Below are 22,196 nucleotides of genomic sequence, written 5' to 3'. Positions count from 1 at the left end.
AGGATATATGGGCCCTCGAGAGACTGCATCTTTGCCTTGTGAATGGGAAGAAGTGGAGATGCGGAGATGCGGTGGGGTGGGGCCTGGCTTATTTGATTTGGAGTGTGGGAAAGATAATGAAACTGGGAAGGGGCAGGCCAGAAGCCATGGATGGGTTCCCTCAACACAGCGGGTGATAGCTCCTGGTATCTGGTCTTGGATTCTGATTCCGAAACATAGGTCTGTGTGTGACCTGGTATTGACTGTATCTGTCCCTTAAATGCAGTTCATTCTTTACAACACACACACACACACACACACACACACACACACACACACACACACGGTCTTTATTGTTCGTTTGGTGTATCACCCCTAATGCACAAAGGTTATGGTGGTTAAACGTAACACGCTGGGCTTCAATGAGAAGAGAGATACAGATCTCATCAATGCATAGGCATGTGCTGTACTCGTGGCAGAATTTGTCAGTGAGTCTATACCTTTTCTAGTCCTTAACCATAAAGTTTCTGTTCAAATGCCTTGTAAGGCTTACGTTTGATTAATAAAGTAAGTGTCGACATATGGTAAACTTTTAATTTCTATTAATGCAGTTTTAAAAATATTTAACATTGTTTAAAACCATAATAGCTTTAAATATATTTTAGATCTGTGTGAGAATCAGATTATTTTTCAATCTGTATCTTATTCACTAAAAATAATGAAAGGATTGTTTTAATTAAGACTTTCCTCTGTAAACTAAAGATATTTTCCCCATAGAACAGGGGACTTTACCTAGTACTTGGGAAGTGGAGGTAGGTATCGCTCTTGGCCAGCCTGATCTGATTGATGAGATGTGAATCAAAAACAGAAGCAGAATGGGGAATTTTAAAACTCTAAGTGCAGATGATAAACTTCTGAAATATGTTCTGGTACCAAGCAGAGTCATCCCCAGGTGGTGTTGAGGCAGATTGCTTTCTGTGTGTGATTACAAGGGCGATCTCTGTAGTGAGGTTTGGTGGTGGTAGAGAAGATGGTGTGCGGGATGAGCACACAGTCTTCAGGGTGAATTTCATTTTTTTAAATAGATAATGTCAGTGTTCTTTAAATACATTTCCAGTCTTGTTATAGCAAGCATTTATTAATATCGGAAATGTTAGACACAATTACTAGAAGCCATTTTTTTACTTAGGCTTTTGTATAACTTTTATAATGCTTAATAGAGGGTTACATAAAGTTTTCCCTCCCAAGAACTGATGTATGTCCTTAAAGGAAGGAGAGAAGTGAGACTATAAAATATCACTGAGTGTAGCAGAAAGGGTGGCAGTTTTGCTGTCTGGGTGTGACCGGGTCCCACAGGTCTCAGGTGCATTCAGAGCTCTGGCAAATTCTAGCCAGGTCTGTTGAGTTTGTTGCCAGAGGAAGACGGCTTAGCATAGTGCTGTATTTTCTTGCCTTTGAGACTTTTTGAGAAGATTTATTTTTATTTATGTTTGTGTGTGTGTGCCCCATGTACCTGTGTATACCTACAACTCAGAAGAAGCTATTGGATCCCCTGGGGCTGGAGTTAGACAGTCCTCGGCTGCTTGGCATGGATTCTGGGAATAGTAGTCAGATTCTAATAGGTGCTTTTAACCACTGAGCCGGTTCTCCAGATGAAACTTTTTTTAATGTGGTCTCTTAAACAAATTCTTTAGAACATCCCATGAGCTACTTTTCTGTCACCGTGAGGAGACCATGACCAAGGCAGTTTAAAAGGAAGCATTTACCTGGGGCTTTCTTTCAGTTTCAGAGGGAGTCCATGACCATCATGGTGGGGATCTTGGTGGCAGGCACAGGAATGGTGCTGAGTAACAGCTGAGAGCTTACATCTGATCCACAGCAGGGGCCCAAGAGAAAAAGAGGCTGGGCCTGGCTTTGGCTTTTGAACCCTCCAGTACCTCACCCCTTCCAACAAAGCCACACCTCCTGTTCCTTCTCAAGCGGGTTCACCAGCTAGGACCAAGCATTCAAAGATATGAACTGATGGGACCTGTTCTCATTCCCAGAACACCACGAAACATTCTTTCATTTAATGTGTGTGTGTGTGGTGGGGGGGAGAACAGTTGGAGAGTTCTGAAGTGTCCAGTGCTTTCACAGAAAAGCCAGTCTTCCTTTCCGGCTCCCGTCCCTACTGTTGATACAGTAAGCTGCTTAGCTCCTCTGTCCTAGCTTTTCAGTTTCTGTAGTAGACTCTGAAATGGACAGGACTGCTGGGAGTGCCAGCTCCAAATGCAGAGTTGCCTTGCAGGAGCTTTCTATCTTAGACCGCTCTTTGTGTTGACCACTCGTTCTTGTTAGCATTGTATTCAGTCTAGAGTATTCACAGCCTTGGAAGAGAAGCCTTCTGTCATATTGTACGTATTCCCAGGATACCATCCTACCCTTATGCCAGTGTGATATTGCTGAGGGCAGTTGACCAAACCGTCGTCTGTCTTTATTCCGGTCCTTACCAGTCCAGTGGAAGATGGCATCAGTTGTGGTGATAGCTGTAATAGTGATATCCAGTCTTGGTGGCGCATTGTTTCAGTCCAAGCTCTGTTGTTTTCTCCTCCTAAGGATCGCTTGAGCCCACAAGTTCAATACCAGGCTGGGCAACATAGAAAAGCTTGTCTCAAGCAAACAGATGAAAACAGCTAATAAACCGTGTATTGAGCGCTGCTCGATTCCTTACGGCAGTCTTTCGCTGCCACCCTCATGTCTGAGATGACGTGAGCAGCTCGCCTGGCTGTCAGGTCAGTAGAGCTGTTACTGGAGCTGAGGTCTCCCGTTCAGCCCAGGTTGTGCTTCCTCTAAAACAGGAATATACAGGGAAACAGTATCACTGCACTTGGGAGCCACCGGCTGTGAGATCCCCCATAAACCTTAGCGTCTGTTTTCAGGTCTCCAGTGTTACCCCAACTAAATCTCTGCTCCTATGGCACGTTTATTAGGGCTTGTGTTAAAATTGTTTTTCTACCAACTTTGACTAATATTTATCATCTATCAGGCATACTCTGATATAAATATTAACTACTATTTTGTGGATTCATTTTTATAATATTAATTTGCCAATCTTTGGCCACATGGGTACATGTTTTGCATAGCTCAGGCCACTGTAGGTCCTTGAATTACCAGTGTTGTTAACAGACTTAGTTAATTTGGTAGCCTGTTTAAAGAATTGGTCTCTTAGTAAATTCCCTGCCTACACAACTGAAATTATGCTCCATTAACATGACATTCTCCTACGCACTTTTACCTCATGTTTCATCTGTGAAGTCACCCACCCCACCTGATAGGAAGAAATGCCTTACACTCAACAGGAGGTCTGTCCTTGAGTTAACTGATCCTTCAGACTCGGGAAGATGGTCTTGTGGGAGACTTTCCTGCACTAGCCATTCTTTGTAACTTTAAAAATTAACAAGCTTCTTATTTTTAAAAGAGTTTGAGTGAGAGCACAGAGGGTGCTGTATGCTCCTTAGCCCCACCCACTCATGTCGTGTTCACAGTGAGCCCCCTCACCAGAGTGGTCCATGTTTTACCACATTCACTCCTCCGTGATGTACTTTGTGGGTCTGAACGAGAGTGTGATGACATGTTTCTCAGTGTAGCGTTTTATAAAATAGTTTCTACTGTCCTGAAAATCCTCAAGATGAGCCTGTTCTGTCTCCATCCACCTAACCCCAGGCAGCCAGCATCTTTGCACTGTCCCCACAGCACCCCCTTTTCTTAGTTGCCATATAATGGAAATCCTAGTGTGTGGTTCTCTGAGCTTGGCTTTCTAATAGCTGTTGACAGAGGTTTCCTGTGCTGCCTGGTCCCGCAGCCGTGCAGTCCCAAAGAAATACACAGAGGTCTACATTAATCATAAGCTGGTTGGCCCATTAGTTCAGGCTTCTTAGTAACTTATATTAGCCCATAATTCTTGTCTGTGTTAGCCATGTGTCTTGGCACCTTTTTTTGGCGAGGCGTTCTCATCTTGCTTCCTCCGTATCTGGGTGACAACTGCAGACTGACTCTTTCTCTTCCCAGAATTCTCCAGTTCTCATTGCCTCGCCTCTACTTCCTGCCTGGCTACTGGCCAATCAGCATTTTATTAAAATACAATTGACAGGGTGCAGACCATTGTCCCACAGCAAATAGCGTTTACTAAATTTCTTTAGTGCATTTTCAAGGCCTGAAAGTTTATTATTTTATGGTTGCATAATATTCCTTTGTCTGGATGGGCTGCTGTTTATTTATCCACCCACCTAATAGAGACTATCTTGGTTTTCCAGATTTTGGCAACCATGAGAAAAGCTCCAGATGACGAGTACTGCCGCAGTATATTTCCTTTTGTACGACACTGCCAGGGTGTCTTCCATTGACTCCTGTTTTGCTTTCTCACGGCAGTGAATGAGGCTGCTCTGAGGTGTGCTGCGTCTCTTCCCCAGTGCTGTATGATAGAGAACGTATTCTCAGGTGCATACTCACCATAAACACATCTTCTGGGTGAGGTGTCTATTCAGGTCTTTTCTCATTTTTAAATTAGATTGTTTCTTAGAATTTTATGAATTTTCAGTAAGTTATTTATTGGATGTGTTTCTACAAGACTTGTTTGTGGCTTGTCTTTCTCTATGATAGTGGCTGCTTAATTTTAGTGACGTCCTTTCATCGTTTTTTTTTTTTCATGATGTTGAGGTTATCTGCCTAGGTTTTCTCTTGTCGCTTTTTTGGGTTTGATGGTTGTTCGCTTTACATGTATGTTTGCAGTCTACTTTAGGATAATTTTTGGAAAGGGTGTAGGGCCATGGATGATAATGGTGATGCTGGTGCCGATCATGGTCTGTGTGGTAGAGCTCCGGGTGTTGTGGGCCCGTCTATGGAGACTAACTTTTCTCCACTGTATCTCCTTTGCTCTTCTATCAAAGATCACTTGACTGTATTTACACCAGTCTTCTTTGGGCCCCCAGTTGTATGTGTTTCTCTGTCTCCTAACAGTGCCGTCTTGGGTTATAAAAAGACTTGAGATGGGACAGTGTCAGTCTCCCAGGTTTGTTCTGCATTACAGTGGCTCTTTCAGGTCTTCTGCCTTCCCTCTGGTGTTGGAGCAGTTGTCACTGTCTCCAGATAAACTGCAGGGAATTTGGTCGGACTGTGTTGGAGCATTTCACTGGGCCCTGCCTTCCCAGCCCACAGTTCAGAATTCTTTTGCTGTATCCTCGGCAAATAGATAGTAATCCAAAATAAAGTACAGCAGTGTTGTACTTCAAAGAAAGTACAACAGCCACGAAAGAGGTGGACATGTTCAGTGTGTAAGGAGTCTTACACTGATGTATTTACAGTGTTCTTAGTCAGTTGGAGAGATTTTGGTAGTAAAACATGTAATCATTTAAGTTTCTTCATTGAACACTAGAGGGCCATGTAACACCTTGTTGATGGTGCTGTTTTCATGTATTTAAATATATTACTGTCTGCTTGTCTCTTGTCTGTCATTTCTTGACCCAATTTGGAATAAATATTTAGGGCAGTCATGTATATTGTCCTATAATATTTTTGCATTTTTTAAAGCAAGCAACTAACATATTCTCATTTTGCTATTTAATAACAAAATATACAGTGTATCTTGTCACTTGCTTTGGGAGGACGAGTACAGCTTTGAAAACTTGTCATGAATTTACAGTCTTCAACCAGAAGACCTCCCATGATTGGATGCTCCAGGCTTCCTCAGCGTGTGTGCAAAAGAGGAAGGCCCCTCTTGTGTTAGCATCCAGCCATCTTGAGGTGAGGAATGTTTACCAGTTGATTGGATTTTCTGGTGACTCGTCACCTCTAGGCCCTAACTGAGTAGTGTGACTGTGTGAAGCGGGCCATGGACAGTTCATTCAGATACTCAGAAATACGCACTACTGCTTGTTAAGTTCAGAATTGTTCTTTCTCGCTGTGTTCATTTGACAGAACCCTTGCCCCTCTCAGCTTCTGTTATGTTTCTGGAGAACGTAGGTCATTCTTACTGGTCAGTATTCACACTCTGTTTTTGAGAGTGGGCGAGGATGGCGGACACAGTAGAAACATCTCTGCACCTGAGGCCATGCGGCCCAGCAGGGTGGGACTCTGGCGCCATTCACCATGTGAGCCTCTGCTCATTTTATTATTCAACTACTTCCTGGGTTTACTTAGTAGAATGCACTGGCAATTTGGGTTTGGAGATCTAAATTGTATGGGTAAGTTAATCTTTTTGCATATGATGAATATTAAAGTTGCTGCTTGTGATGGCAATTCCTGGTTGTCACCTTGACTGTATCTGGAATGAACTATAAGCCAGATATGGAAGGCACACTTATGTTGTGGACTGGAAGCAGGAAGACAACACAGCACACCTTTGATCCAGACCTTGAGGCACACTTTCTTCTGTCCACACCTGCTGATGGATCCCTGTGTAAGGACAGTGGAAGAAGGAAGGGTGCTCTTCCCCGTGTGCCCTCATCCCTGTTAGCCCACCCTAGCACACCAGCTGAGATACCCAGCCCCATGGGACTGAAGAGCTCCTAGATTCTTTCCATTTATAACTAGCCACGCTGGGCTGCAGCCTGTAAATTGTCCTGATAGATGCGCCTGCATATGTGTGTGTGTATGTGTAAACGCATTTATGTGTATAGAGAACTCGAGAACTCCATATAGAGAGCTTCATTTATGTGTATAGAGAGCATTTATGTGTATAGTTAAGCTCTGTGACTCTGAGAGCCCTGACTAATGCACACTGTTGACAGATAGCGTTGACTGCTAAGATTACAGCTGATATGCTTTTGTCATGTACTTGCCGGTTCTCTGCTTCACTGTTGTTTTTCTGCTCCTATGGTTTTATATTTTTGGCAGATTAATGTGAGTTTAGGTAACTGAACACTTTTTGCGTGGGTAATGATATGTGTGTCTGTGTGAGGGTGTTGGATCCCTTGGAACTGGAGGTATAGGCAGTTGTGAGCTGCCACGTGGATGCTGGGAATTGAACCCGAGTCCTCTGGAGAGCAGCCAGTGCTGTTAACCCCTGAGCCATCTCTCCAGCCCCAAAGACCGGAAAGGTGGATCAGTAGTGGACGTGAGAACGCCTGCACTGCTGCCTGCACTGCTGCCAGTTCCCAAAGAGCTGGAGATGCCAGGCTCGTCTTTTTACACCTGTGTTTCCAGATGGTATTTCACGATTTCTTAATACTCCTCATGTTCTAAAATGTTAATAAAGCTTTTCTTTGCCTTTGTTTCCCTACAAGTCACCTTCATTTTAGATCATATACAGTGTTTATCACTCATTGCAAAATCAAAGTAGTTTTCATCAAGTAAATAAACATTGATAAGAATTGGGTAGAAATGCAGCACTGAGTGCCACAGCTGTGCTGTGTGGTATGTTTGCCTTTTGGATTATTTATTATTGATTTTTATTTTTATGTGTGAGATATTAAGACTGGGTCAGGCTTGGTAAGGTGCCATTCTACAGTGAAGGCTCTGTAGGTTCCATATCATAATGGAGCTGTATGCTTGGTGCTCTTTGTTTTTGTTTGTGTTTTGTTAGGCACTGGCACATTACACCTTCAGTCTCTACAAGTCAGAGTGGGTCTGAGTCAGATGGAGGCTGAACAGTATTCTTCCCAGCATGCACTCTCAGGCCTTATCGGCATGTCTTCTTACCTGAACTGCCTTGGGCTTTATTCTGTGACCTCAGCTCACTTGGGCACAGCACATCCGTGTGAAAAGCAAGCTGAATCTTTGTACTGACAGCTGAGGCAGTCACAGGTGTTTTAAAGGACAGAATGTTTAAAGAACAGGAAAGTCTGGCAAGTGTTTTAAGTGAAGAGGATGTGGTCTCCACATTTCCAAGCAACTATGTCTGCTGTAGGCTGTTGTATCATCTGTGCGCTCCATTCTCACCTTTTCTCACTCAGAGACTATACATAAACGGCGGGTGTTTCATTGAATCTGGACTTTGCTAGATTGGCTAGGATTTTAGACGCTTGGGCCCACCTTCTTTATAAATGTAAACATGGCGGCTCAGGATGAACGTCTAGGGCCTCCTGTTGGCGTAGCAAGCACTTACCCAACCAAGCTATCTTAACCGCCAAGGTCTTTCCACACTAGCACACTGGGGGTTCTAGAAATTGAGTTACTTTATCTTTTTGCTAGCTAATTAGTGTTTTATTTATTGAAGAAATGAAAACTCAGATGCCTGCTATAAAATTAATGCTGAGATTTATGAGTATCAGTTCATCTAGGAATGAAACCCTAAATTATTTTCTATAATTTGATCGTATATTCAAGCTATTTTATTCAGAGTAAATATTCCTATACTTAAATTCTTTTATTTATAATTTAAAGGTATATACATACACATTCACACACATGCACACACACACATACACACACAACACACACACCCCACTCTTCAGGCACAGAGTAGTATGACTTCTTGGCCTGCAGTCGTGAGAGTTTTGCAGGAGAAATAAATGATATATAGGTATTATTTTAGGAGAAAGGTTGATGAGGTATTTATGTTTAAGCTTGCTTATGAAAGTACTTTAAATGACAGACTAGATTTTTACATTTATTTTGAAAACTGTGGAGGATGAAGTTGTTTGAGCCTCTCCCAGTCAATCACATGAAGCTAGGATTCCTGCATGATTGAAATACCTGTAATTACAATGCCATTTTTGTCATAGTTGGCTTAAAGGTACAGCTATATTAATCGTCAGCCGAATTCTTGGTGAGCAGCTGTGTAAGGCCGGTTTAACAGCTGGGGTAACCCAGCACAGCTTGAGAGTTAGACTTAATCATGAGGTAAGTTACGTTATAGACGTAGAGGACTTCATACTGGCATTGCTGAGATACTTAGAAAACTTAAGCTGGAAGTTGGACTTTAGCTTTTTAGTCTCAGATATTTCTTTAAATGCTGAATAAAAGAAATTTGTTGTGACGTTAACAGTTCTTAGATTCAAATATAAGATGAAAATCTATCTGTCTCTATGTCTTGTATGTTACTGCCTAGGTCACTATGGCAGATAGGAGAAGAAGAAAAAATATATAATTTATTGTTGTCTTAACTTCTCGAATTTCATCTTTTGGTCCTTTTTTTTTAAAAAAAACTTTTTCATTGCAACTGTAACTTCTGTCCAGTTAAAATACTATCTTCGTATGTAGCTCAGCTACACTGTCTACCGCAGTCACAGCTGCCTACTCTTGAAGAGTATGCACAAATGAATTGAAGCAGTGAGTTTTATTCAGATGTATTTTATTTTAAGTTTTTTAAAAATCACATTCATTTTTGGGGCGGGGTGGGTTTACATGGTCAGAGGAGAACCTATCAGAGTTGATTCTTTTCTTCTACCATCTGGGTCCTGGGGATCAAGCCCAGGTCTCAGGCTTGGCAGCAAGCGCCTCTCTCCACTAAGCCATGTTCCTGGCCCTTGGCTGTATTTTGTAAAGGTAGCCCAACTTTATTGGTCATTAACTTGTAGTCAAAGAAGGCTCACTGACTCAAAGCCATAGGACTAATAACGCTGCAATATGCATTCCAGACTGCGGCGTTCCCTCAGTCTTCTGCCCCATTCTCCTTGGGAATCTGAAGTGTGGGGCAAGCAGCAGGCTCAGGTTCCCAGTTCATGGTGGCCATGAACCTGGACTCTTAAAATTCACCCGGTATTCTGTGTGTGCTGCTCTTCTGCTTTGGGTGATCCAGCCTGGACAAGGTCCTCAGCCTTCCTGACACTGTGACCCTTTAGTACAGTTCCTCATGTTGTTTTTCTTGCTGTTTCATAACTGTAGTTGCTACTGTTATGAATCATAAATATCTTTTTTTTCCTGTGATCTATGGTGACCCTTGTAAAAGGGTCATTCTACCCCTCCCTCCCCTGCCAAAGGGGCCACAACCACATGCTGAGAACAGCTGGGCACGAGGATGTTCATTGGGAGAAAAGTTCAAAGGGTAGTTGAGCTGTACGTAAGTTAATAGATGTTCACTTTAATCAAAATATCTGGTGTCCGATGGCGTGGTTTCTGTCACCTTTAAACTGATCATTTTGGTGAACATTCTGACCTTTTACTTCTAATTCATTACTTATTTTCAGCCAATCACTTGGGCATAACTGGGAATTTCCAGTGGGATTTGGAACAACCACCTTGAATACATCAATCACAATAGCTGCAGGACCCAGGATTCTGGGATTTCTGTTGGTTTAAAATACTGTGTGTGCATGTGTGTGTGTGTGTGTGTGTGTGTGTGTGTGTGTGTGTGTGTATGTATGTACACATGTACGTACAGCTTTCAGACTGTGAGTGTGTAGCCACCAGGTCTATTTGTAGACTGCTTTTATAAACCGTGTGCTGTTTCAGAACCCGTGCTACTGTCTGCTCACGTGGTTTGAGGGCTTGTCCTTTGTGTTTCCATAAGGAAACGTCTCAGGGAAACCCAGTCATACATGTGACCTACATGCTGTGATGGAAGACGTGAGATGTGTGACGGGCACTTTGAGCATTTCAATGCTGCTTTGAACTTCTCTAGAAGTAATTCTGGGTGGAACTTTAACTTTTCATAAAAAAACAGTTCTTCTATTTGATTTCATTTTATGAATACTAAGGGTGTATGGGACACACCATAAAATTAACTTTTTATTTCATACTGAATGTCTTTTTCTACAGTTGAGGTATTACTGATGCAAGCAGAGAACTTGGTTTCTGACTGCTTCCTGTTTGTCTTAGGTTCTTCATCTTCATAAATTGCTTAGTGGGTAACAGTGTGACAGTCTCCCCTCTTTGGTACTGGCTGTGAAAGACTGAAAACTGATTCGGTCCAGAAAGTAGCTCTTGGGACAGGTCAGAGCATGGCTGACAATACTCTGTTCTCTATTGGAAGCTAGTTTCTCTGACTTATTTCACTTTAGCAGTACTGTTAATTTTCAGTATCTAGAATTTTCTATTTCACCAAGAATTAAATTCCTTTTGGCTTAAATTCACAGAAGCATTGAACACCACTAAGATCCAATGGCATGTGTTACAATATTCTCTCCTTAGAAACATGTGAAAACCCACGATACTAAATCAGCTTCTCAGAACTGGTGTAATGGCCCATGTCTAGCTACTTAGAAGCTGAGGCAGGAGGATTGTTTGTGAGGCTGGCCTGGCGATGTAAGGAGACCCTTTAGCACTTGCTGTGTAATCTGCTGTGTTCCTGTGGGGTTGCCTGTCGTACGTGCTTTTCTTGTATAGTTAGGCACATGGCACCGGCTCCAGCTTAATATGTTAGCAGTTGAGATGACGTGTATGCTGTCCTTGGTGCCCTTTGTTATCCAGGGTTTTCTTGTATACTTCCGTTCTAGATTGAGAGCATGGCTTCAGAAATCAGAGTTTCTCAAAGCACAGACCCTTGAAAGTTACACCCTGAATCGGTCATCACTGAAGGCTTGGCTGGGCACACTCCATTTAGTGTTAGGTTTGTTGGAGTTGCAGTGCTCAGCACTAGCCAGTTGAGGGCAGCTGTTCACTGATTTTAAGAGGGTTTAGAATGCTTCCACTTGGGGTTTCTGAAACTGCTTTCTGGTGTACTACAGTGTTCATTTTCTCTGCTGTGTTTTTCTGTTATCACAAATAATCATGGGATCATGGGAAGTCTGGTTTTCCTTCCTTATAATTGTTTGGTTTTTCAGGAACCAAGGGAGAAAATTTGATGTTCATTTAAAGTTTTTCCCAGTTCCAGGGCCCTTAAACTGCCAAGTCTTTCCACTTATGTCAGACTTTAAAATTGCATAGATGGGTTGAATCTGCGACTCCAGATCTTAAAAGTACACACACGTAAACAATGTGGCTTTACCGGTCTTTGAGGCCTTTAATTGTCTGTGTGAATACAGACAATGTTTGGCGTGCTACTATTTAATTAACCAGTGGTTTAAGTAAAAGTTAAATTGCAGCTGAACTGTTCAGTATGTTTTTATGCAGAGTGACTGCTAAACTCACAGAATATACTGCCCTCTTTATTTTTAGCACTGAAATATCATTTAGTTTAGATGATGTCTTCTGTGTGGTTTAGAAAAAAAATTAGAAGGACCAATTGTTTTCAGCGATTACCATTGAAATAAATTGTTTTGAAAATAAAGATCTCAATTTGTGTAAAATATTGTAATATTAGCAAATTGATAGTGATTGTATCTGGGTATGCATTAGCAAAGGGTTGTTCTAAGGAGACAGACAAAATATGAATGAGGGTTATTGTATATGAACAGAAATTCCAGTCTTAACTCTAGGGACTAACATGAGCATCAGAGGAGATGCTGAGACTAGGAGATTGTGGCATTTGTTCTGAGGATCTTGAGAGGCTGCTGGGACCATAGACATGGTGATCTAAGCTGTTTCAGCTCCCCTCACCCCCAACCATGGCAGTTTGTAGATTCACAGTGTCTTTACGCTGTCTTCTCTGTTCTAACCCTGACCGTTGTTGGGGATTGATGCGGTGCACACATTGCCATGTATTTCTTAGAGCATGTTCTTGTTGAGAAGTGACACGTGACTGTGATCATTGCTCATCATAGATTATTTTATAAATAATAAACACAATGTGCACATGCTTGTAAGTGTGTTATGTGGGTGTCTATGCTGTGTACTCTCATGTAGAGGACGGAGGAAGACGTGTCCTATGCAATCACTCTTTGCTGTCCCTGAGACATCCTCTCATTGAACCTGGAGTTAGGCTGAAGTGTAACCATCTCCAGAGATCCCCTGTCTCTGTCCCCTGCACAGCACTGAAGTTACAGACCCATGGGAACGCACGGAACTTTTTATGTGGGTGGGTGCAAAGCTTCATACTCAAGTCTTGCTTACGCGGCAAGAACTCTTAGGTCCTCGGAGCCGAACCTCCAGTCATGGGGTTAAGGACTTCTGGTGTATGCTTCTATCCTCATTTGCCTTCTAAATTTGTTGCTGTTGAATATCCCTAACATAAAATGTAATGTTTGTTCATGTGTATTTGTTGGCATTAAATACATTTACAAAACTGCATATCAGTTATGCACAACTCTCTTGAACGCTCTCATTTTTTTGTGACCGAAACTCTGTAGCAGTGTTAACACATTTGTTTCCACACCTTTGGGACCACCCTTCTGCTTTCTGTCTCTGAACTGAACTTTCCCTCCACGCTGCCTAAGTATTTGGTATAAGTGGAATCATGAGGCATCTGTCTCTCTGCAGTGTGCTTGTTTGACTTAGTGTGATCGACTCAATTCTCAACAGTGTAGTGAGGCAGGAATTTTCTTTCTGAAGGCCAAACAGCATTCAGCTGTATGTGTGCGTGCAACACTGTGTTTACTTGGGTTGTTTCCACTTTGGATTTGTTGTGACTGGTGCTGCTGTGGCTGTGGTTGTTCCAGTCAGGCTCCTACTTTTCTGTCTTGGGTGTGTGTCTAGACGTGGAAATGCTGAGTGACGTGTTGGCTTTGCACATAGGTTTGGGGGACTGTCATACCATTTTCCCACCACATTCCAAGTCCCCTACATACTGCCAGTGAGCTTGTATTTTCACCTGCATTTCAGATTTTGATATTAGAGAGAAAGATCTGCTTTAAGAACATAACATCAGGATAGGGCGAGGAATGTTTCTCATTTTAAACTATCTTTTCATCAGTGTGCTCCTTATAGAGTAAGATCTTTCCAAAGAAGCCAGACAAGGTGGCTTACCCCTTTATTTCTAGAATTTGGCGTTAAAGGCAGGAGGATCAGGAGTTCAAGGTCGTTCTTGGCTGTATTGTAGCCTTAGTGGTTAGTTTAAGGAAAATTTGAGATTGTGCTGCTCCACTTTGAGGTGGAGTCTTTGCCTCCAGCTGACCTTGGGCATTACGGAGCCTTTGAGAGGTCTTTAGAAGTAGATTGTACAGGCTAGTCCTTTTCTGTGTTTTAGGAAGATTGTCTAACTGATATGTTGGAGAAGTTAAGCCCTGGGAATTTCCACGTACCAGCCAACGTTTCAGGCACTTAATTTGTGTCAGTGTGCTCGATGCCATGGGTTTCTTAGAGCATGTCCCTGCTGAGAAGTGGCACGTGACCGTGATCACTGTCTATCATAGGTTATTCTATAAAAATAAACAGTTATGTGCCTCTGCCAGTCTTGTGACTATTATAATAGAATCAGGGACTTTTCCAAAAGAAAAAAGAAAAAGAGAAAGTGAGATTGGTTATCCCTAGTAGAATCCTTCAAGGTTATTAATAGCTCGAGAGAAGTAGGGCGTGTCTACTGTCCTGGTGAGCGGGGTAAGGAATGGTTGCGTGGAAAGGGAAAGAGCACCGGCTAATTCAGACAAGGTGGAAGAAACACGTTTTTAACACGCGGAAGGAAACACTCCTTAAATTTGACGCAACTCAAAGCATTATTCAGATATTTATGGTGACATTTGAGAAAGACTTACAAGAGAAAATAGTTATATGTGTTTTGGATTTTGTAAAGAAAATCTTAATTTCCACTTTCCAGGGAGCACCTTGTTTAGTTGAAGCGTTCCCAGGGCCCTGCAGCCAGCCCTGCCCGCTCCTGTCCGCACCACTCGCTTGCTGTGGGAGCTCACCAGCTGTTTGACTGGCAGGAGCAGGAGCGCTCACTTCAGGAGTTTCTAATTCCTGGCTATTCTAGGACAGTTCACTTCACCAAGCCCCAGACAGGTCAGGACACTCGCAAAGAGAAGGTCGAAAGACAAAGCAGCAGCAGGCCTTGGGTTCTTAGCCTTTAAAACTTCTAGCAGTTTCTTTGGATTTGGTGGTTAGTGTGTTAGTAATGTGCCTGCATTACATGTAGAGAGCATTTATCAACCAGGAGGAGTTTAAAAATGTCAAAGCCGGGAAAAGCTCCTGTGAACCATGGCTTGGTTCCTGTTGATCTTAACGCTGCAAAAGAGTCCCTGCCACATCAGACCGTGATGAAGATCTTCAGCATTAGCATCATCGCCCAGGGCCTGCCCTTCTGTCGACGCCGGGTAAGTCTGTCACACTTGAGAAGCAAGGATGTTTGTTTCTCCCCTAGTGAAGCAGTGCCACAGAGTTCCGTGTGTGTTTGTGAGGAAGGCCAGCAGTGCAGTGTGGCCAGGGAAAGCTCACACAGCACCAGCTGGTAGGACGATCTGGAGCCCGGCAGGGTCGCCCGCCATGCCTCTTGGTCTCATTTATTTTTTCATGAGATTAGAATCCTGTAAACTTACTTCAGACTGGTAAATATAGAAAAGATATGTCTTGAAATATGTGAATAAAAATTACAATCTCAATTTTGAAGCTCTTGTCTTGATGGGATCCAAAAGCTGCTGCTGGTGTGTCCCTTTCGTGTGAGAATACAGCATCTAGTTCAGAGAGCATTCCAGGTCCTTAGACTTCTTTGGCCCTTAAAGCTGGGTTATTTTTAAAAGCTGTTTCATGAATTAAAACTTAATAAATTAAGAGAGATGTCACTTTTTTCCTGAAGCAGAAGTACCATGCTGCTGTGTGACACAGTTTATATATAGACATCCGAACTAACGTGCATTTTGCAAACTAGTGTTAATGTTAATCAAGATCCATGGATGTTTTTCAGTATAGCCTACTGAAGTTGTTAGGATTCGCTAGCCATACATGTTTCTTCTGACTTGCCATTTTTAATTATTTACTAGAGTGATATATTTATGGAGCTGAAATACATTTATGACCCTGAACACATTAGGCCCAAACACATGTGTATTCATGTAGGAACACATTCATGCATACACACACAGTCTCTTTGGTAACAAATCAGAACTTTAATCAATGTTGTTAGTGTCTTACATCTCTTATATAGTTACTTTTTTTAAAACTGAAGAAGACAAGTAGAATAATTCATAACACTAAAAAAATTAGTCTAGAGCCTTTTTTTGCTGAGACTTAAGTAGGTTTTGTAATTTTTTTTCTAATTGCTTAGTTCCTTTTGAGTGATTTCAGCTTCTGTCTGAAGTAAATGGTAGCTGTGCTGTAAAACAGAGTTAAAGCAGTGTTTTAAAGTAGGAAACAGAAGTGCCTCTCTTGTCCTGCTTCTTCTCCCTTTCTTCCCTGTCTTTCCGTCTTCATGGCTCCCTCGTCTCTCACCTGTCAGTTTGAAAGCTTCTGTGGACTGAGGTCAGCACTCACATGTGGATGTTTTACCAGAGCTCTGACAGCTGTGATGTCATTCGTAAAACTGCTGATTAATTTAGTCCTTTTGTAAAAGGAAATACCAACACAAAGAAATTCGAAAGACAAAGCTTTAACTTATAAAATCATGAATTATTTTTACACTAAATATTTAAAATATTAATAACCAAGTTAAATTTATCCTATTCTTACTTTTGAAGTTTTAGTAGGCGGGAGGCTTTATGTCGTCCTGCATTCATTTGGGAACTGCCTAGCCGCTGGTCCTATGGGAAGAAGGACCTGGAGGCTTTCTGACGTCACTACTCCCCTTTTCTAGGTTGCTGTCCTATGTTCACTGTGCAGCTGCAGTGCCGTGGTGAATCTAAGTGTGGAAATAAAAGTTGTACTAGAAAATTAGAGCTAAAAAGGTGTCTAAAGATTTGAAAAGATTTACTCTTTCAAAAATCAGTACATTGAGTTTTTGTGTGCCTGCTAGTAGCCGAGTGCTGCATGTCTCGTATGCGCTGACCTCGAGAAACACCCGAGCCAGGAGGTTTCCTCTGTCCACATTTGCTTTCTTAAATGGACTTACATTATCGGTGTTAGTCCACCCACTTTTCTCCCTGGCACAGCTATGGCAGATGTTTTAAGTGTATTTTGTTGACGAGAGAATCTTCTGAAGTGCCATAGAGTTGATTATACTTTATGCCAGATGTTTGAGAGAACATGATATCCTTTTATAGATGCTGAGTCAGTTCATGTTTGCAGGGCTAATGTTCTGAACAAAATTGAAAACATGACATAAGAAAATTGTGAAAAATTCTTTAAAGCCATAAGCATAGCTACAGTTTCAACCTCTCCCCCCTACTCTTTAGAAAATGTGCTTTACTTATTATCAAGTATCATATCAATGTATGTAATCCGATTTATCCATTTTTCTAGACTCTCACCCGAAGCATATGAGCATTAAATTTTTGTAGCAGTAAGTAAATATCAAACTAGCTACTAATTAGCAACTGTTGAGTTAAAATACTTTAGCATTAATGAACCCCATCAGCTAGACTGTTAAAAGCCAACTCTGCAGGGGCCTGGAAAGGTGGTTCCGGTGTTAGTAGTGCATTTTGCTCTCACGGAGGGCCTGAGTGTGGTTGCCAGCACATGAGGTGGCTCACAGCTCTCCTACTCCTGCTCCAGGAGATCCTGGACCCCTTCCCTGCTGTGCACACACATCCATATCATTAAAAACTTTGAAAAGATAAGCTCTGTAGGTGATTCTTAGTATCAAGGAAATGTAGGAATAAGCCCTGGTTATCCTTTAGGAGAATGGAAACATTACACAAGTTTCTTATTCCTTTGAAATTGGGATGCCTTTAATTATGATAGTAGTATGTTTCTGATATCCCAATTTCACGATTTTCCCACATTTTGAAGATATCTAAAACAAGAGTGCAGAATTGTTTTCTTTTTACTAAGAGAAATATTGGTGAATCTTACAGTTGGTGTATTTGAAGAAAGCCACTCTTAATGTATAAATCTCATTTACTGATTTCAGCTTTGGAACACCTAAGTATCTAGACTATTCTTGTAGAGTTATTTTGTCAGAAATTTTGGAATGATATGCAGTTGTTGGTATAGATAAGATCTCCCCCCTACCCGCAGACAGGCTTTTTCTGTGTGTAGCCCTGGCTGTCCTAGAACCCACTCTGTAGAACATTCTGTTGGCGAACTCACAAAGATCCTCCTGCCTCTGACTCCTGAGTGTTAGGATTAAAGGTGGCTACCACCCGGCTTAGACCTTTAAACACCTGGTTGTGCTGCTTCCTGGCCAGATCATGATCTCTGTGTGGCTTGTATGTTCTGGGTCTGTGTGGCATAGGCTGAGCAGCAGGGAAGACTGGATGGGGCAAGGCTTGGTGACAGGCAGGTGTGCGCATGGGAAAGAACCCCATGGTCCTTTTTTTGTAATCCGTTTGTGTTTGTTTCTTGAGGCAGTGTTGCTGTGTAGCTGATGCTGGCCTTGAACTGGAGATTGTCCTGCCTCAGCCTTCCTGGCACCAGCATTAGCGGTGTACACCGCCATGCTTGGCTTCCAGGAGCCCAGTGTGTGGTCTTGGTACTGCTCTTTCTGAGCCTTTAGTCCGTACATGACTTAGATGCACGTCAGACACTGTAGACCAATAAGCTTCTCCAGTTGGTTGACACAGGAGTGGAGGAGACTCCAACAACTGAACTCTCCCAGGTTTGCGGTGAATGGCAGAGCTGGTGTTTAGTCTCGGAATTCTGGTCTCATAGGTACCCACTAGCCTTACTTTCATCCTTTGAGGGCTACACAATGCAGACTTTCCCCTTACAAACATGACACTTGTCTGCTCCTGTGATAACTAGGTTTGGAAGGTAGTCTAGGGAAATATCACTGTTAAAATTTATTTCTCTGAGGATAAACATTTAAAGTTTCAAAAATTGACCAACAAGTAAATTTTTGTAGCAGAGTCCTTTTATAGTCTTAAAATGTCTTGGGTAATCACCTTTAAGATTTTTAAACTTAAGTCACACATTATGAAACCGTTTTACTCCATGAAGATCTTGAAATGTTCGTGTCACTTGCTGGTTTGTGCCCAGGTGGCTGTGTTCAGCTGACAGCAGTCGAGACAGGTCTCCGTCACCCCGGAGCAGCGTCCCTCATCCACAGGGCAGTGTTGCTGTGGGTGTGGGGTTTTGTTAGTCATTGTGCCATTAACAAAGTCAAATTGTATTCAGATTTTTAATGTTCTTTCAGACATAATTTAATAGGTTGTTTTGTATGCGTGGACGCATTATTTCAGGCTGTATGTAATTTTAATCATGTTCTTTTAGTGGGCTTTAGACCAGGCAGTTAGACCTTTTCAGCAAAGGTCTGCCACTGTTATTAAGCAGTTGTGTTGTTTCTTAGGAAGAAAATCTCTGATTATTCCTTTTGCAGTAAAATCTTCATGACTGTAGCATGTTCCTAAAGACTATGCCACAGTCACAATGGCCTTTCTTGATAAAGCAAATGTATAAATTACTACCATTATGAATTTAGAGATGTAATGTCTCCCCAAATTATCTACCTGAATAGTTTATATAGTGACATTTTGTTTTCTTCTAATCTTTAATGTCTCTTACATCTCAGAAATAGGACATGCTTATTATATGCAAAAGGTTTTTCTTTACTTCCTAAATTGTTAGTAATTTTACTGCTCAGAAACAACCAAAACAATAGTTTTAATTGTTTAATTATTTTTAAACCAAATTGGCGGTTGTACCCATTCTTAATGAGTTGCTAGTGTTTCTCCAAGACCATGAGTACTGGAAAGTGTCTGATCTGCACATAAATGTGCCATAAGTGTGCCAAATACATGATACTTGTACAATTGTTAGTTTGAATAGTGGCATGCTTTGGCTATACACACACAGAGACACAATTTCTAATCATATTGTTACACACAGATCTGTAGATATAGAATTATTTATTAACTTTATTCCATTCTTAGTGGCTAATGATAAATCACTTTCCAGAAAATTGTACCAGTTATACAAATACCACAGGACCTTTCTAACATTATTTTAATAATGTTAATACCAAGCCTATTTATTCTTACTGAAACATTTTGTGGTCATTTACTTAGGTAATATTTGTCCTGGAATTTTCATTAAGTATGTATCATTATTTTTTTATCAAAAAAAGTGAAAATAAATTTAAAATTATTTGTTTACAGTGATTGTTTTCTTTAATATGAAAAAGGACATTTGCCATAGACTTGTCACCTGTATTATTTCCAACTGTTAAGGATTTTCTACTTTTCTCATGTTCTGGTGTTTTTGTACAAATAGATTGCTTACGTGTGTGATTTTTTTTAAAAAACGTATTTCTGATTCAATATCTTCTTTTTGTTGCTGGTCTTCTGATTGGCGCCCTGGTTTGTATGTCACATATACTCTACGCTTCTGAGTTTAGTGAGGTATTTTACAGTGTAAGTGCAGCCTCTCCCAAAGTGTCCTGCTATTAATAATCTCTGCTGCTGGCAGCAGCTGCCAGAGATACGTGTCTTCACAGTGTTACTTAGGGCTAGCATTTTTGTCATAGCTTCGCCAATTAGGCACTTTCTAGGCTTACCTTGCTCTCCCCGTCCGTCTGAATTCCATTCTTGGCATAATTTGCTTTCGTTCATTGTAGTTTTTAGCAAGTCTACTCATCTAAGATGTCTTGGTAGGCAACATCTGTTTCCAGGATCCTTTGGTTGAATATACAGATATGTGTGGATATCTCTTTAACAGAGAGATATAAAACCTTTAAACACGCATCAGCCCCTTGTGTTACCTGTGGGTCTGTGTCTCTGGGTCTTTCCATGCCTGGATGGTTAATCCTTCCTCCAGGCACTGATTCTGCCTTAGGAGTCCTCATATTCTCCTCAGCCTACTGCGCTTGCTGTGTTAGCTTTGCCCTTGACGTGATTTGGCTTCTCAGTGCTGCTGTGTGCCTGCCGTGTAGAAACTGGTGGCTTCAGTAAGGCTGCCAACTCTGACTACAGAGGTTGACTCCAGAACTTCTTTACACTGCAAGTGATGTTCAGGAGGAAGTTAGTATAAATATTTGTATGACTGGCTTGTTGAAATAGCTGTTAAAGTTGAAAATTCCTTCTAAGAGTTTTTGTGCCATTAGAGCATAGCTTGTTTTTGTTTACTGGGTTTTAAAATGACTGTGCAGCTGTGATTCTGAATATTTCACTTTCTAAATTTAACCAAACTCAGATACAGTTTGACACTTAATTTTAAAAGTAATTACTACTTAACGACTTTGAAAGCAAAGGCGAAACAAATGTGCAGTGTAGTCATCTAGGAGGCACAGGGACACGAAACTGTCAGCAAAGGTAAAAGAAAGAAAAGCGTAATACCTAGAAGAGGAAGATGAGGACTGTGGGAGCCCATCTCGAGAGAGCTTCTCCGCTCCTGCGTCAGAAGGGCTGGCGTTTGCAGGCCCCCTCTGTCCTCTGAGACTGCCTGCCAGTTGATGACTGTGTCTCAGCATGCCGTTTAAAATCCCGTCCGTCCTTTTCTTCCTAGAACTGTGCATGCCTCATGCACGGCTGTGAGCAAACAGAGTAGAAGTCACGGTTTCCTGGGGAGGCTGCGCTCTCGGTAACATGCAAAGCGCCGACTATAAATAGAAACTCCTGTACGGCTATGCAAAAATAATAAACAAAAACATGCAACGCTTACGTCTGTGGTAAAGCCTCACCCCGCTGTAACACAAAAAGGAAAATGTCTAAATGAGACTCTGTACAAAGAGGGGCCCTCAGTAGTTAGAAAGACTTGAGAGTAGCTTTGCTTTCAGACATGGCGTTTGCTGAGCTGTTCCTCACGGGATGTCTGCTGCTGCAGGTCATCCGCCTGCCCGGAGTGCTGGGACCAGTAGAGAGCCTTTCCCTTCCCAGGGACTGAACAGAACTAGGGAGGAAAACGCTGTGCTCCCACAGACCTTAAACTCTAGTTTCAGGAAGCCAAAAGTACTCTTACAGATGCTCATGTTTGATGCCAGTAAAATGAAGTAATGACGAGACACCACTCAAAGTATTTCTACCAAAAAAGTCATATAATACTTAAGATAATCTCATGAAGTAGGTTGAGTTACATCGTTCCTATTTACATGTGTGAGAGCTCCAAGGCATAGGAAGGTTTAATAACGTGTCTTATAACTAGGAGTTGTGTCGTTCTTCTCAGCACAGCCACTGCTATGCCCTGCAGTGAGGGCTTACTAAGATGTAAAAGACTTAACTTACAGCTCACATGTTATGGCCTTCTTTAATACTTATCTAAATGATTATTTATTTTGTTGCAGAAATAACTAATGTAACGGGCTAGGAGTTTTTGTAATATATGTTCCATATCACTTTTCCAAAATCCAGAATGCACATATAAGAACTCAGCGTTCTTCAGAGTTAGAGAGCTCAGTCTGTTGAATTGTAAGACTCATAACTATAATTTACATATAAAAATGGAATGTACTTGGAAATATCAGGGTTATCTAAGCTTTATCTTAAGTCCCTGTCCAGATACATATGCATATTTAAAGCATGCATTAC

At 41.6% G+C, this 22,196-nt stretch overlaps 1 protein-coding gene and 1 long non-coding RNA gene across 6 annotated transcripts in view; one reads left to right on the top strand and one right to left on the bottom strand.

Moving 5' to 3' along the window:
• Fbxw7 (F-box and WD repeat domain containing 7) overlaps positions 1–22,196 on the top strand; it is a 143,286-nt gene that overhangs the window by 77,851 nt on the left and 43,239 nt on the right. Inside the window, exon 1 of one of the 5 annotated variants that reach the window (XM_048424446.3) lies at positions 14,650–14,960. The exons of the other annotated variants lie outside the window; for them this stretch is intronic. Within the exon in view, the coding sequence (XP_048280403.1) occupies positions 14,814–14,960 (147 nt within the window). The 5' untranslated portion in view covers positions 14,650–14,813. Of the gene's footprint in view, positions 1–14,649; positions 14,961–22,196 lie in introns of those variants that run through there. 5 annotated transcript variants of the gene reach the window in all.
• LOC146890114 (uncharacterized) lies at positions 18,501–21,507 on the bottom strand. The gene is made up of 3 exons (XR_014999391.2): positions 21,334–21,507; positions 21,009–21,200; positions 18,501–18,794 (listed from the first exon to the last, which is right to left on the bottom strand). It is a non-coding gene; the product is annotated as an uncharacterized LOC146890114 (long non-coding RNA).

Source organism: Myodes glareolus, chromosome 20 (genome assembly GCF_982192425.1).
Source record: "Myodes glareolus chromosome 20, mMyoGla1.1, whole genome shotgun sequence".
In the NCBI taxonomy this organism is placed as follows: Eukaryota; Metazoa; Chordata; class Mammalia; order Rodentia; family Cricetidae; genus Myodes; species Myodes glareolus.
This window is presented reverse-complemented; position numbering and strand designations above follow the sequence as displayed.